The following is a 14,991-nucleotide window of genomic DNA, read 5'->3' on the forward strand; positions in this document are numbered from 1 at the left end:
TGATGATGGTTTGTTTATCTGACTCCAGAATTAGAATTCTTAAATGTCCTAGGAACCACACAAAATTTTGGAAGCAATCCAGAGTTTAAAAATTTTTGAGCTAAAAATAGGGATAACTACCATTAGAAAACTATAAAAAGTATATGCTTTTATATTTTCCAGTAGACAATGGTCCTCTTATTTTGTTTTCCTTCTTGCTCTTATGATCCATTTACAAAATATCTTGCTGTCCATTTTGTGAAAGTCCCAGGCACTGTCAACCATTTTTGCTTTTATAATGACAGTCACACAGACTGCTTAAGATTAAAAAGCCATAGTCAAGGGCAATGCAGACCAGATTATTAGACATACAGTCTTCCTGGACTAAATATAAAATATGCTAGTGATATGAATTGGAATAAATAATTAGAACAGGATTCACTTTCATATTCTACTCTATAACCTTGTTTGTAACTCAGAAAAGACAAAAATCAGAAGAAGAAGAGATATATTATAAAGCATTTCTTATTTAGTGGAATTTTAAATATTTATTCCTTGCCCTTTTTTTCAAATAATAACAATTTTCATAAAGCTAAAAGGTCAAATATTCTGTTTAAAAATAAATTCAGTGGTCCACAGAAGAATCTTTAATCTTAGTTCCCATCAACTCTATGCTGAGTTTAATAACTTATATAGCCTGTCTTCAAAACATACGAATTTGTGACCATAGAGAAACTCAGAGTTACTACAATAAGTTGACCGTGAAAAATGGTAATTTATTAACTACTAACATGTGTTTATAGGCTTCCTTTTATCTCTATATGTGCATTTATTCATTTAATCCCTATGACCCTATCAGGTGGAACTAATATTGTATTCATTTTTCAGATAAAGAAATTAAGTCATAGAAAGGTTACATAATATACCCACACCAACATAGCACGGAAGTACAGGAACCAGATTTCAAACCCAGCTTATCTTCCTCCACAACCCACATCCTAACTACCACATATACTGTCTTCTGTGTATAAACAAAACACAATTTATAGACTTAAAAACTATTTCAAGGAACACACACACACAAATGTTCATCTTTTTTTTTTTTAACATATTTTCCCAACTCATGAATGATAAAAAATAAAGCTAGTATTATCTGGGGATTCCAACATTCTTAAATTTAGACAGAGAGTCCATTACATTTAAATGTTAGTCTATTGGTAGTCTAAGGCATGAAGCTAATTAAGCCATGATTTTGATTTTGTTTCCCAGGTGAAAACACAACAGTTGCTGGGTCCTAGACCCAAGTTCTTCATTCTTAAGTTTGGCCGAAGATTTCTGCTCTTTGACCATAAAGATAAAAAGATAGCAAAAAGTTTGTGGACTCACTGGTGTTAATCTAATTAACCCTTCCATTTTTTACCAATGGGATAATTATAGATACACACAATTTGGTAGTCCGAGTAATATTTAGTAAAGGAGTCGAAGAGCAAATGTAGATGTAGCCAAGGATTTACCAACCTTATAACTTCCTCTCATTCCTTCCAGTGAATTTGGGGTTAGGTAACTTGATTGAAGGTTTATGTCAGACATTTTCACCATGATGTCTCTGTAATTTCCCCTGTAACGTGCAGTAAATGGAATTGCAATGCATATTGGAAATGGAATTTTTTTTTCCATATCTGAACATTCAACAGCGATGACATTACTGACCAACTCTTCACTATTGCTCACTATTAAAGAACTCATGCTGTTAACTATCCGGCATTCTAGATGTTGTAGAATATATGATGGTGCCGTAATGTAACAAGACACTTGGGGGCTGGTATTACTCAGCATATCAAAATACCTGCAGGAAAAAAATAAACAATTTTTCCAATTACTTATGTATTATATGGCTAAATGCCATAAGAAACTCTTAATTGTAGAGAACAAACAGGTTAATGGAGAGAGGTGAGCAGGGGGTGGGCTTAAATGGGAGATGGGTGTTAAGAAGGGCTCTTGTGATGAGCACTGAGTGTTTTAAGTAACTGATGAGTCACTAAATTCTAGTCCTGAGTCACTAAATTCTAGTCCTGAAACCAATATTACCCTATATGTTAACTAACTATAATTTGAATTAAAAAATTTTAAAAATTAAAATAAAATATAAAACAAATATATAAATAAGTTCAAGCTCTAGAGCCACATTGTCTTCCTGTGAATCCCAACTTTTCCACTTACTGACTGTGCAACCTTTAGCAAGGTACTCAGACTCTCTGTGCCTTAGTTTATTAGACTGCAAAATTATAATAAAACAATACCTGTCTCATAAGAAGGCTGTGAGAATTAAATAAACTAGTATATGTTAAGTAATTAAAAAGCTATGCTTAAAACATAGTAGGTATTATATATATGAACTATTATTACTATTGACACTACTATTATTATTTAAGTGGTTGATTTCTCCATTGTGTTCATTTTACAATATGAATCTGAAGATTGTTAATGCTTCTTGAAAAACCAAGTACTAATACCTGAATCATTAACTGAATTTTGAGGAAAGGGGATAAATACATATCTGGTATTGGAATTATCCAAATGCATTATATCAAATGATGTTTATTATGTTTTTTAGAAAACCCAAGAAAGGTACAAAAGTATTGTGAACATATCATTAACTATTAAAATTAGAAGCAAAATATTTACAATCCTTGAAGAATTGATCCAAAAGTTTATTTTGACCATTTTTTGTACTCTTGCTTTTTATAACCATCACCTTTGCCAGAGGTTTTAGGGTCTTAAATATTTGATTGAAATTTGAGATCAGTCATTGTTTGACTTTATACATCAATAATTATTATAAAAATAGCCAATATTTTAGCTATCTCTATGGACCAGATTTTAGGTTATGCATTATTTCTTTTTTTTTTTAATTTTGTTATTTTTCAGTAATCTCTCTTTCTGACATGGTGCTCAAACTTGCAACCCCCAGATTACGGTTTGCATGCTCTACTGAGTGAGTCAGTCAGGTGCCACCACATTATTTCATTTAACCCTCACTAGAGAGTCAGACAGGTACTTTTTTACACCTTTGACAGATAGGGAAACTAGGCTGAGAAAATTTCACTTGTTGAAAATTACACTGATGGCAGATCTATAGAATCAATAATTGAATCCACCTATATTTAGCACAAAAGCCCAAACTCTGATAAAATATCCTCAAATCATTCCAAACCACTGGCTTCTTTATTCATTACAAACTGAAACTAATACCTAATTCAGAATAGTCTGAAGAAGGAATGAGATAAAATATTTAAACTTCTTATAATAGGGGGTTAGCATAAATTTCATGCTCAATAAATTACAACTCTATATTAAAATTACCAGCTTGAGTTTCTCCTCTTCTTTCTACTTTTCATTTCTTGTCAGTGAAATGGCTAAAATATTGGCAATATCAATGAGAAGATCAATACAAAATAGCATGCTAATACCCACTTGTAGTATAATCAGGTTTTAACTATTTTTCAATTCTTAGTGAACTGAATTTTATAATGCCCTCTAACATAGATATTTTTTAAAAAACGTTGAAATTGCAGAGATTTATTTATTTATATTTATAATTCTGAACCTGTAAAGTTGGAAGAAAAATTACTCAGTACATTGGTTTGTTTGTATATTCTCTAATGATGGTACTTCAAAAAAATGAGAAATAATTTCTGAATTGTTTAATAGAGAATACAGTGACCCAGCCTTGTATAATTTTAAAAATAATTTTCTTCCGTGCCTTGAAAACTGTCTGCACTAAAAGCACAGATGAGGTGAGGAAAGAGAACCATAAATACTTCCGTTTCCTCTAGCCTTAGTCAAAGAGATCTAGTCCCGCAGCTAAAGTAATCAGATTGGTTTGTGTTACTCTTGTTTTCCTTTAAGTCTGTAAACACTAGGACAAGGACCCTAGACGAGATAGGTTTCTTACAGAAAGCTATCCAGGGAGGAATCACAAGAGATTCCCAGCGAGGTTTTGTTTATGATACACATATTTTAAGTGGCCTGATGGCTTCCTAGCCTGAAGGATTGAAAGGACTAGTCATCTTTATAAATAACGCAAGCCAAGCACAATTGGTTTGGGTGCTACAAAGAGGAAATCACCAAGGAGGGAACACCTAAGGGAGGTGTTAGAGGGAGTGGTTCAGCAGTGACTCATTAGCTGATGCTTTGAGTCATTTCTGAATGAGAATATGAAGTGTTAATTTTTTCTCAAGTGATATGGGCAACTACATATTTACTAATTTAAGTACCTCTTTTGCAGGGGCAGTAATTCTTTAAAGCTATGGGGTCTGTCAAGCTCTGAATGTACTTCCAGGACATCTATAAAATTCATTAGATTCTCAGCCCTGTAGGAACCTCACAGCTGACCTAACTCAACCTCTTCGTTTTAATGATGAGATAAATAAGGTCAAAATAGCAAAATGAGTTGCTTGAGATTGAAGACTCAGTTGTGGTGTTGCCCTGGAAATTGTACCGTACACCTGAAAAGAGCATCATATGTCATATGTCATGGCGGAGAGGGGTTAAGTGAAGGTTGGAAGCACGTGGGAGGTAGAGAAAGTGAGGGTTGTTGAGAGTGAAATCAATTGCACACTCACAATCCACTCAGCATGAACATGTGCAAAGGAGTGTGGTGCTAGGCTCTTTATGTGACTTTCTCATTTGACCTTACCAAGTATATGTTATTTCTGAAAAGAAGAAAATAGGACTCAAAAATGAAGCAAGTTGAGCAGGATCACAAAACTAGCATGTTTTTTTTAAAAATAAATAAATAAATAAGGAGATAAAATTTAAGTCCATCTGATTCCCAAAGCAATGATTCTTTTCATTACTCCCGATTGTCTTCTAAGAGTGTGATCTTTGCAGGAAAACTTTGGCTGTGAATATTTTATTTTATTTGGACAAATAGGGATGATTATCCCCTTGTTTAAGGGAAATAATTCATAAAGTATATTTGTCAATTTCAACTTTTTTTTTTTTTTAAAGTCAGGGGCTCTTTGAGAATCTGGTAAAGGCTCTGTCATCTCTAAGAAAATAAAATAAATATGAAAACATACATTCGGTTTTAAAAACTGCCTAAAGCTTACTCATGCCCCCTAGAATCTACAGACACAGGTTAAGAATTTATGATAATTTATAAATAAAATAAACATGAGAATTTATTTGAGGATACAGCTAAAATAAATCTGAGGCTAGAAAATGTTTTCCTAGTATTTGAACTTTCCACAGCTTCCTAGCTTTTTTCTTATTATAATTGAAAGAGTAGTGATTTAGAAGAGCGTTCATGTTCTGGACAATTGTTCATTTAAATGACTTTCTTCTTTAGTGGAATCCTCTTCCTTTAAAGAAACATTTAATGTTTGTTTCCTAAAATTTTAAATAATATTGGTAATAGCAGTCACATAACTTTACCGGGGATAATTTAAACAGAATTATTGATTTACAATATATTATGGAGATCTGAAATGGAAAAATAAAATCATCATATATAAATATTATGTATAATACCTACAGAAACATGCTTATCACCAGGGATATACAAGTACCTCTGCTTTACATTTACTTACTCCTTTTCCATTATGTTATTCTTTTGCTTTAGACTCTCTGAATCATTGGAAAGAAGATTATTCTGATACTTGCTGGAGATATCACGTGTTACTGAGGATGTGGTAATATCTTCTCTTTGGCTCTCTGAGGTCTCTTGAATTTGTCTTTCTGTTGTCTGGATTATGTCATGCATCTCTTCCCTGTTGCCATTTATGTTCTCAACAGTCATGTGTACTGTTTGTTCATCGTCTTCATTTTCATCATTATCAGGGAACATTTTGTTCTGTGACTCCCCTCGCTCTATTACATCTCCATTCAATGAGGTATTGTTTTTTTCCCCCACTGATTCTGAACTCATATGTGCTTTATTTTTTTTTAACTGGACCTGGTTTGTATAAGGACTTTGCTCTTCATTTGTGGGAGAAACAGTAGCTGTTTCTATGACATTTTGTTGCCCTCTTGCAGCAATGTCTGCTGCTTTGATATCGTGAATGGTGGACATTGTCTGCAGTGGGGTACATTCATCATGCATGCCGCATAAATTACACATCTCCTTTTCTTCTTTCTTTAGAAGTGTAGCAGTGCTCCCCAAATATTCGTTTATTTTCATGAGACAGTCTATGAAAGTAGAGATTTCTGCACACACACAGATACATAAAGAGAACAAAATACAAAACTGAATCAAATTATATTTCTCCACTGACATCTAATGAAGTATGGCAAGATAACCTTAGACACCTATCAAGACCCTTACCAGGCATTTAAACCCACCTCCCTCTTGAAAGACAAGTCATTTGCACAACTGTCACTCTTTTAACATACTTAGGAATTGGGGACAAACTGCTTCTTACTGTAGTGGCAAAGAGTAAGTCTAATCCCTTCTGCTCATAAAAATGCTTTGAATGTTTAAGGCAGACACAATGACCCCATCACATCCATAAAACTCTTCAATTGAAATCAACATCTTCCTCAATAATTCCTTGATGATTTAGTATGGTTTTGAGAATTGTTCTTCTCCTTCGAATGTACTATATCATTTATCAATGACCCGCTTATAATTATTTGCGTAAAATTTAGCAAAACACTTTGGATGAGACTTGGGTAGCCGGCATACCACAGCTACACTATTTCTACTGGCACAGATGTTACATTTTATAAGGTGCTTTGTTGGCTGCTGTAGGAATTAAGTTCTGTTTACACTATTCCTCCTGCTGAGCCTGTGATCATTTACAATTTTCAAATTGGCCTTCCAAAAAATAGCTCCAACTGTACAGGTTCTGAGTCTCTGATAAGAGCATGCACTGGCTACTCAGAGGCTGCTAAACCAAGTCAAACCTCTTCATGCTGATGTAGACCCTCCCCATGATGTGCTCTGATATGGTCTCTCACTCCATCCCCATGTCCTGCCATTCTCGTCTTTGTCCATCCTTCCTCTGAGGTTACAGCTCACAGCTGAAGTCATCTGACCACTTCTTGCAGGCTTAGCAACTCTCCAATCTTTAGAATTCAATTCTGAACTAAGGAATATGTACTTTATAGCCCCATAGGTCAGTACTTTAAGAATCATCATCAAGGATTTTGACTCTTAATCTCACAAAACAAACTGAGGGTTGCCGGGGGGAGGGGGTTGGGGAGAAGGGGGTGGGATTATGGACATTGGGGAGGGTATGTGATTTGGTGAGTGCTGTGAAGTGTGTAAACCTGGTGATTCACAGACCTGGGGATAAAAATATATGTATATAAAAAATATATGTTTATAAAAAATAAAAAAAAATTAAAAAAAAAAAAAAAAAAAAAAAAAAAAAAAAAGAATCATCATTAAATCATCTTTTGAGGGACACCTGGGTGGCTCAGTTGGTTAAGCAGCTGCCTTCGGCTCGGGTCATGATCCCGGCGTCCTGGGATCGAGTCCCACATCGGGCTCCTTGCTTGGTGGGGAGCCTGCTTCTCCCTCTGCCTCTGCCTGCCATTCTGTCTGCCTGTGCTCGCTCTCTCCCCTCTCTCTCTCTCTGATAAATAAATAAAATTTTTTTAAAAAGTCATCTTTTGACGAGTCTGGGTTTATCTTTGGGCTCCAATCTGACAACTTGTGCTTTTTTTTTTTTTTTTTTTTTTAATGTCTTGTACCTAAGACTGTCTTTATTTTATTTTCCTCTTCTGGAAGCAGTGTTCTTGTCATTTTCCATGAATAAGTATTTGTCTCAATATGTTGCCTGGGACCTTGTTCAATTCTCTCCAGAGACTGAAGTCCTGGCTACAAGCTCCAGATGCTGTTTTCTGGGTCATGCTGCCTTTGGGCAAATTTCCCTGATGCCTACCAACTGCCCCCTAGATAATTTCTTAACATTATCCCCTGGATTCCTGATTGATAAGACCTATGCACTTGCTTTGACAGTGTATTATTTAGAATTGGATTTCATGATAACACCCACCTTTTTATCTAGAGTAACTGTGGTTGTCTGAGATCATATGTATCAGACACAGTATTCTTCCTGCCATACTTCTCAGCATCCGTTATACCCAGTGGGGACTATTCCCAGAACCTGCTCCCCTCTTTGTATGTGTGGGAGGGAGATCCAATTCTATAGCTCAGCGCAGCCCAGTCTTTCTAGTGTTTTTGCAATAATGGTTTCAAACGCAAGTAATTCTACACATGGAATATCATATTCCAATCTAGAAAAACTGCTTGTTCTACCTCAAACTAGGGATGTTTTCGTACCTTTAATCTTGGATCCTGTTAATAATAACCATGCCTGGAATGCTCTTTCAAGATTCGTAATTTCCAGCTGCGTAAATCCAATTCATTTCTTAAGCTTCAGTTTAAATACAGCATCTGGTCCAGCAAAGTTCCCTATTTCCCACTCTGAAAATGGAATCTTGCCTGCTTGTGAAGTCTTAATGGGCTTCCTTTGTATGTCTTTAATGGGACTGGCCTTAATGTCCCTTGCATTATTGTGCATTTGTCTTACCTGATTTCCCCTAATATATTGTTGGTCCTTTGTGGACAAGTCTCTGTCTTAGCCTTCTTTGCATGCTCCTTTGTACTTCTCAATGCGACTACCCTACCAACATTTCTTTTCTTTTTTTTTTTTTTTTAAGATTTTATTTATTTATTTGACAGAGAGAGAGATCACAAGTAGGCAGAGAGGCAGGCAGAGAGAGAGAGAGGAGGAAGCAGGCTTCCTGCTGAGCAGAGAGCCCAATGCGGGACTCGATCCCAGGACCCTGAGATCATGACCTGAGCCGAAGGCAGCGGCTTAACCCACTGAGCCACCCAGGCACCCTACCCTACCAACATTTCTTAGAGAAAGAATAAATCAAAGAAATACTTGCCTTGTCTCCGGATACATTGATTCTCCTTGTCGAGCAGTGCATACAGCTGCTGGCAGGTAGAGAGCAGAGTGCCTGCAGCGTGCTCCAAGAGTTGGTGAAGGGCCCCACTGAGCTCCTGACCCAGAAAGACCACTGTGGCTATCCAAGTGGCCCCGCCAGACCCTTCACCAGGGTTCTCACCCAGGAGGGCCTGCTGTAGCATCAGGTTTTGTCTCCAAATCTGCTTCAGTATTTTTCCTAGTTTGCTTGAGCCCATGTCCTCTGAATCCATGTATGCTCTAGGAATGGAATGCTTCTTTTCTGCCAGCAAAGCCTAAAGGTTTAGCAAATTCAAACTTGGCGATAGTGCTTCAAATCTAGGAGATGATCCAAGTGAGCCAGCCAAGCACTTTCTTGCAATATAATAGTTTATTCAGCTTCTTGTTGACCAGTGAAAAGTTACTAGGTGACCAAGGAGGGGTGTTCCCACACCCTGGGTGCCACTGTGTACAGAATAGATTAATCACAGGAATAGAACTAGCTCACACCATTCCACTTTCCATGTAAGAATTACACATTCAATATATATATGGAAAGCCCTGCAAGCCTTTCAAGTTTGGAGGCAACAAAATAAAGATTCTGTTGCAGGATGAGAACTATTAATCAAAGGTAAACCTTTTAACAATATCGCCAACAAGATTCCTATGTGATATTTCAAAATACTTATGGATGAAGTAATACGACATTCGAATTGCTGCCAAACAATCTGGGAGAGTGGGAGTGGTGTGCAGATGAATTAAGATGGGTTGCTACTTACTTGTTGAAGCTGGACATGGTTATAAGCAAGGTCATTACGAGTCTCTCTAATTAGCATATATTTATAATTTTTTTTATAATAAAGACTTAAGAAAAGATTTCTTTGCTGGGGCAAGTCTATTGGCATCGGTTGGGGAAGATCTAATTAGTACCTTCCTATAGGGCAAATCTGCAGTATGATTGAGATAGGTGCTTGGACTCTTAACTCTGTGATACTTTCTCTCTAATTAGATAAAATGCCCCTTCCCTAAAATAAAGCAAACCCAAAGGGTGACTCTCTCTGAACTAGTAAGGACTCTGCACCCTGTATAATTAAAAATCAAATGCAACAAGTTCTCATTACCACTGGCCTTTCAGTTGGAAATTACGCATGAGGCCATTGCAACACAGGACATGATACAGGAGAAACTTGGGGAGGTGTTGTGGGGAGAACCCAGGACAGCCTGCTTCCTCCCATCCAGTCCCACTCCCCTCTCCTGATAAGAGAGAACACAGCACCCAAGGGACAGGGCAGTACCTTCCATACAGACACATGTTCTCTCAGAAGTACTTGGTGAAGTGAAAGCTTTCCAGAGCAGAGCCAGACTGCTGCTTTCCACAGCCATTGCATCATCTCATCTAACTGGGGAATTCTTAGAGCTGCACTCCTGATGCCTGGAAGACAAGACAGGGAGACAAAACCCAGTGAATAAATAAGGAATGATATCACAGGCCTAAATACTGTCCCAGCTGCCTGTGGTTTGAAGAGCCTTCGAGGAAAGGAAAGGAGAAGTATGCAGCAAGGTACCAAGTTTGTGCAGAAGTAGGGGCGCAGTGAAGCCCTGTTCACCAAAAAGGTGATTTTTTTGGAGATACAAGTTCAGACCACATCATGGGTCACATTGTTTTAAAATTTTACACCTTCTTCTGAACACTAAACATTTTCTTGTTCAATTTTCTTTACTCTTGTTTTCTTTCCTTTTCCTTTAACTCCTGAAATAAGTATTTAGTTATTGGTATTAGTATATATAATGACTTTAATTCAGTGTCATTTCTGAAAACTTTCTATAGCATTTACTGTTCTTGCCTGATAAGAGAGCATTTACTGCATTTACTGCCCACAAGCTGTGGGCTGGGAATGGGGTCTTTTAGGACTTGGGAGAGAGGCAGACCCATAACATACTATGAAAATGTGGCTCAGCCTGTGCTGTGAGGTAGCGCAAAAGCAGAAATAGAAAGATCGTGGAAGCTTTGAGGTGTATCAAAATAATTCCAAGTAGAGGCCTAGGAACTGTCTGGATTAGGAGCTAAAGGACAATCTGGATTTGAGTAGGCTAGACAATAGAGAAAAGGCACATTCCAGCATAGGAAATTATCACACGATCAAAGGTGTAAAGGCATGAAATGACCCAGTGTGATCAAAAATGGGAAAGCACGGCTTTAGGGGAGGATTCAGTAAGGAGTCAGAGGAAGTGACAAGACTCTGATAATTAAGGAGAATCAGGAAGAGGAGGTTGGAATTTTGTTTGGTAGGCAAAAGGGAGACATTAAATATTTTTAAACCAAGCTGAAATATGACCAATGCTGCACTACGATGGTCAAGATGGTAGAGACCCAAGAGGGAGGAGGCTTGAGGGCCCATGTTGGAGTAGAAACAGTGCAGCCAAGGGAAGGGGATGCCTCAAGAGGGGGTTTGTAGTCAAGTGACTGCAACTTACTAAATCATTAGTTAGAGGGACAAGAAGCAAATGCATTGAAAATCCATTCATTCATTTATTTGAGAAAAATTTATTGGCCATCGGTGCAAGAACTGTGCTTGGTGGTAGAATGTGATTAAAACTTTCAGTTTGGATGACTAGCTAGGTGGGAAAAAAAATCATTGAACTAAGAAATTTAGGGAAAAAATTAGACTGGATGGGTAGAAAATTGGATTAATTTGGGATTTGTGGAGTTTGAGATAGCTTAGGACAGTTCTTCGAAATGTACTAAAAATTAAGAAAAAAAGCCAGAAAAATCTTGGCATATTTGAATGTCATTAGCAAACAGCCAGCCGATGGGTGAATCCATGGAAGTAGAAGAGATCAGGAGAGATTTACACCATTCATGTTTTGAGTGTTGGATAGAACTAATAGTCAAATGATGAACACTGGAACAATACTCATTTTTTTCCCCTTTCTAGATATGTGGGAAGATTTTTTCTCAGGGCAGAGGAATTTAAAAACACCAAAACATTCCTCCTTAGCCTCATTGACATTTGCTATCTTCAAGTCCAAACTTGCTCTCTGTCTGGCTTCCCAAGAACATATAATACTTGCAAAGTTAGACCTACCACAGGCCATGCTACCTTTATTTGTTAAAACAAGCATCAGCATGTTCCTGCCTCTTGTTTTCAATGAACTGATGTCACTAACCATGGAAAGAACTGACATTTGCCATCAAGATTTGTGACACCCACAGATGTTAACTGTGAAAATTCATCTTGATGGATTTGACATTTGATTAACATCTTAATTGTGGCTACTAGTTATTATCACTACTAAGACTTTCTTTTACTTTCTTTACTGAGAACTCTTTGCTTTCACTGACATGAAAAAAACTCATACACAGTTGTGAACGCATACCAAACATTATGTGGTTGAAAAGCAACTGTTCTAATGTTAAAAGCATCACAGTGAGTAGAGATGAAATTCAAGTTGAGTAGGTTCTTCACTGATTTACTACCTGAGAAAGAAAACTCTGCAAGAGATGAGGAATCTGTTGATGCCAGCCAAACAATGTTTGAACTGCGATATGATAAAGTATGCCACTTTCCACGGAACTTACCGTGAGTAATGAATGGTTCATAAGTCAGATGGAAGCAAAATAGTTACATATGCTTGAGGTACCATGAGTTAATATTATAGCTCCTGATTTTTGTTACTTTCTTTCAGTGCCTGCAGTTGCCTATATCAGAAATTTTGGTGCAATAAGCACAGACTACATTTGCCCCATTGGAAAACTCTTGTTGAATTTCTGTTTATTTTTTTATCTGCTTCAGACAAGCTCATACAGTTGCATGATGTGTGGAAGGAGTAGGAAAAGTAGACATTTTATTTTTGTTACCCCCAGAAATTTGTTACAGAATTCTCAGTGTGCTTATCAATTTTTAAAAGTTTTTAAAGAATAAGTGGTAAAAATCGAAGCTAAGACTTCTAGTTCAACAATATAGGTTAGATAAATGTTCTGTCTCTGCTTTCTCCCAAAATGCCACTGGAGAGGATAAATAATATATAAACCTTCAAGGACAAAGAAAACAGGTGCTACACTGATAGACAAAAGATGTCAACAAATATGTATTTGTTGATCTTTAGGAAGATCAAAATCAGATAGACAAGCTAAGTGACTTAACCGAGCAAAGAGAGAACCTCTAGGGGTAGAAAATAGGCCAGTTCTCGCCATGGGATCTCAGAAGGTCCCAGGAATTAGAGACTGTCAGCATCACTGACTATGAGAGTGAAGTGGGGAGTATAAGCAATCGAGGTATAATTGAAACTCAGTTTTGGGAGGAGGTAGATTCCCAAATCCCTTTCTCAGCCCCAAGTAGCCAGACAACATTCTCTCCTATATATATCAGAAGCTAGAGATTTTCTTTATGAAGAAGCTGCAGCAGGAGGTAGGAGGCCTGGACTGAGACGAGAAATGGAAGGAGGTGCTATGATGATGACAAAGGTTAAGTAAAATGTGAATATTTATAGCGAGGTCCCACTCTATTGTTCTGCTCCATTCTAAGAATCGAGGTCGGCAAGCATGACCTCTCAGGCAGATTAGAGGTTTCCTTTCTGGAATAACTAAACACCCAAAGAGCAAAATCTATCAATTAATGGAGCTATTAGTGCCCCTCCTCCTACTCCCTACCCCCAAAAGTTTGCCCTGTCCCCAGGTCATCAACAATGAAGCATCTAGGTGGTCCATCATAAGGCCCACCATGTGTATATAAAGTTTCCTAAAGATGCTTCTAATGCCTCATTTTAAGAATGTAATATCATGGGGCACCTGGGTGGCTCAGTGAGTTAAAGCCTCTGCCTTTGGCTCAGGTCATGATCTCAGGGTCCTGGGATCAAACCCCACATCTGGCTCACTGCTCAGCAGGAAGCCTGCTTCCCTTCTTCTCTCTCTGCCTGCCTCTCTGCCTACTTGCGATCTCTGTCTGTCAAATAAATAAATAAAAATCTTTAAAAAAAAAAAAAAAGAATGTAATAACGAACAAGGGAGTCAGGCATTGGAAAAGGTCTCTAATATAATGTTAGACACTTAAGCAAACATGAATAAAGAACATGAAAAATACAGTGAACACAGGGAAAAGGAGAAAATATCAAATAAAGCTATAATTAACATCCTTAGAGCCTGGGATATGAGAAAATAATGCATCTACAAAACAAAACAAAGCAAGAGACTTTCTAAAAACAGAAACATTTGGACGATGAGAAAGAACTCATACAAATGTAAATAGGACAACAGAAATTTTTCAGACTGGTATATGGGTGGAAATAAATAGTTGAGGAAGTCTTCTAGAAGGTCAAACAAAAAGACAAAGAGACAACAGGGAAAAAAGGAGGTTAAGAAAAATTGGTGGTTCAATCCTGGTGGTTCAACTAATATGAACCCTAGAAAGAGAAAATTGAAGGAAATAAATTATCAAAGGAGTAATACAAGAAAGTTTCCCAGAACTGCAGAATTTCATATTCTGGATAGAAAGGTCCCAGAACAATACATACAAAAAGAAAATAATAACTGGTCATGTCATAAGGAATATTCAAAACCCCAAGAACAAAGATTCTAGTAGCCTCTGAAGAGGGAAAATGGTCACTTTTTTATCAAAAGGCATACTTCTCAACAGCAACCCTAAGACCTAGAAAATAACAGACTTGTGACTTTAATATTCAGAGAGAAACCTCTTTCTTACTTAGAATTCTGTTTCCCCCAAACTGTCATGCAAGTATATTGGGGTACAAAAAAGAAAATTTGCTATGATGTGGTAGAAGGATTGGCTAACGCTATAGTGATAATCATATTGCAGTAACGTGACATTGTGATTTATCCTAAGAAATACAAATTTGGTTTTAGATCCCGTTTCTGGAACAGAGCTACTAAAACCCTTGGAATTTCTTAAGCAGTGACAGCAATCAAGGTGTTCTTTGTTATGTTAATGAAGTGGCTTTTGGACAGTCCCTGCTGTTGTCAAAGGGCTGGTTGTCAAAGTCTCCCCTCAAAGGAGTCAAGAGAGGGTGGAGACTGAATCAATTACTAATGGCCAATGATTTCATCAATTACGCCTACGTAATGAAGCCTCCT

General features: G+C 37.2%; 1 protein-coding gene across 3 annotated transcripts in view; it reads right to left on the reverse strand.

Moving 5' to 3' along the window:
- DTHD1 (death domain containing 1) overlaps positions 1-9,401 on the reverse strand; it is a 67,138-nt gene extending 57,737 nt beyond the window's left edge. For 2 of the 3 annotated variants that reach the window (XM_059163836.1, XM_059163842.1), the window contains exons 1-2: positions 5,574-7,081; positions 1,498-1,825 (exon numbers count right to left, since the gene is read on the reverse strand). In XM_059163836.1, the coding sequence (XP_059019819.1) occupies positions 1,498-1,825; positions 5,574-6,259 (1,014 nt within the window). In that variant the 5' untranslated portion in view covers positions 6,260-7,081. Of the gene's footprint in view, positions 1-1,497; positions 1,826-5,573; positions 7,082-8,886 lie in introns of those variants that run through there. The other variant, XM_059163844.1, reaches the window with a different exon arrangement.
- Positions 9,402-14,991: the final 5,590 nt, after the last annotated feature.

Source organism: Mustela lutreola, chromosome 1 (assembly GCF_030435805.1).
Source record: "Mustela lutreola isolate mMusLut2 chromosome 1, mMusLut2.pri, whole genome shotgun sequence".
Taxonomy (NCBI): Eukaryota; Metazoa; Chordata; class Mammalia; order Carnivora; family Mustelidae; genus Mustela; species Mustela lutreola.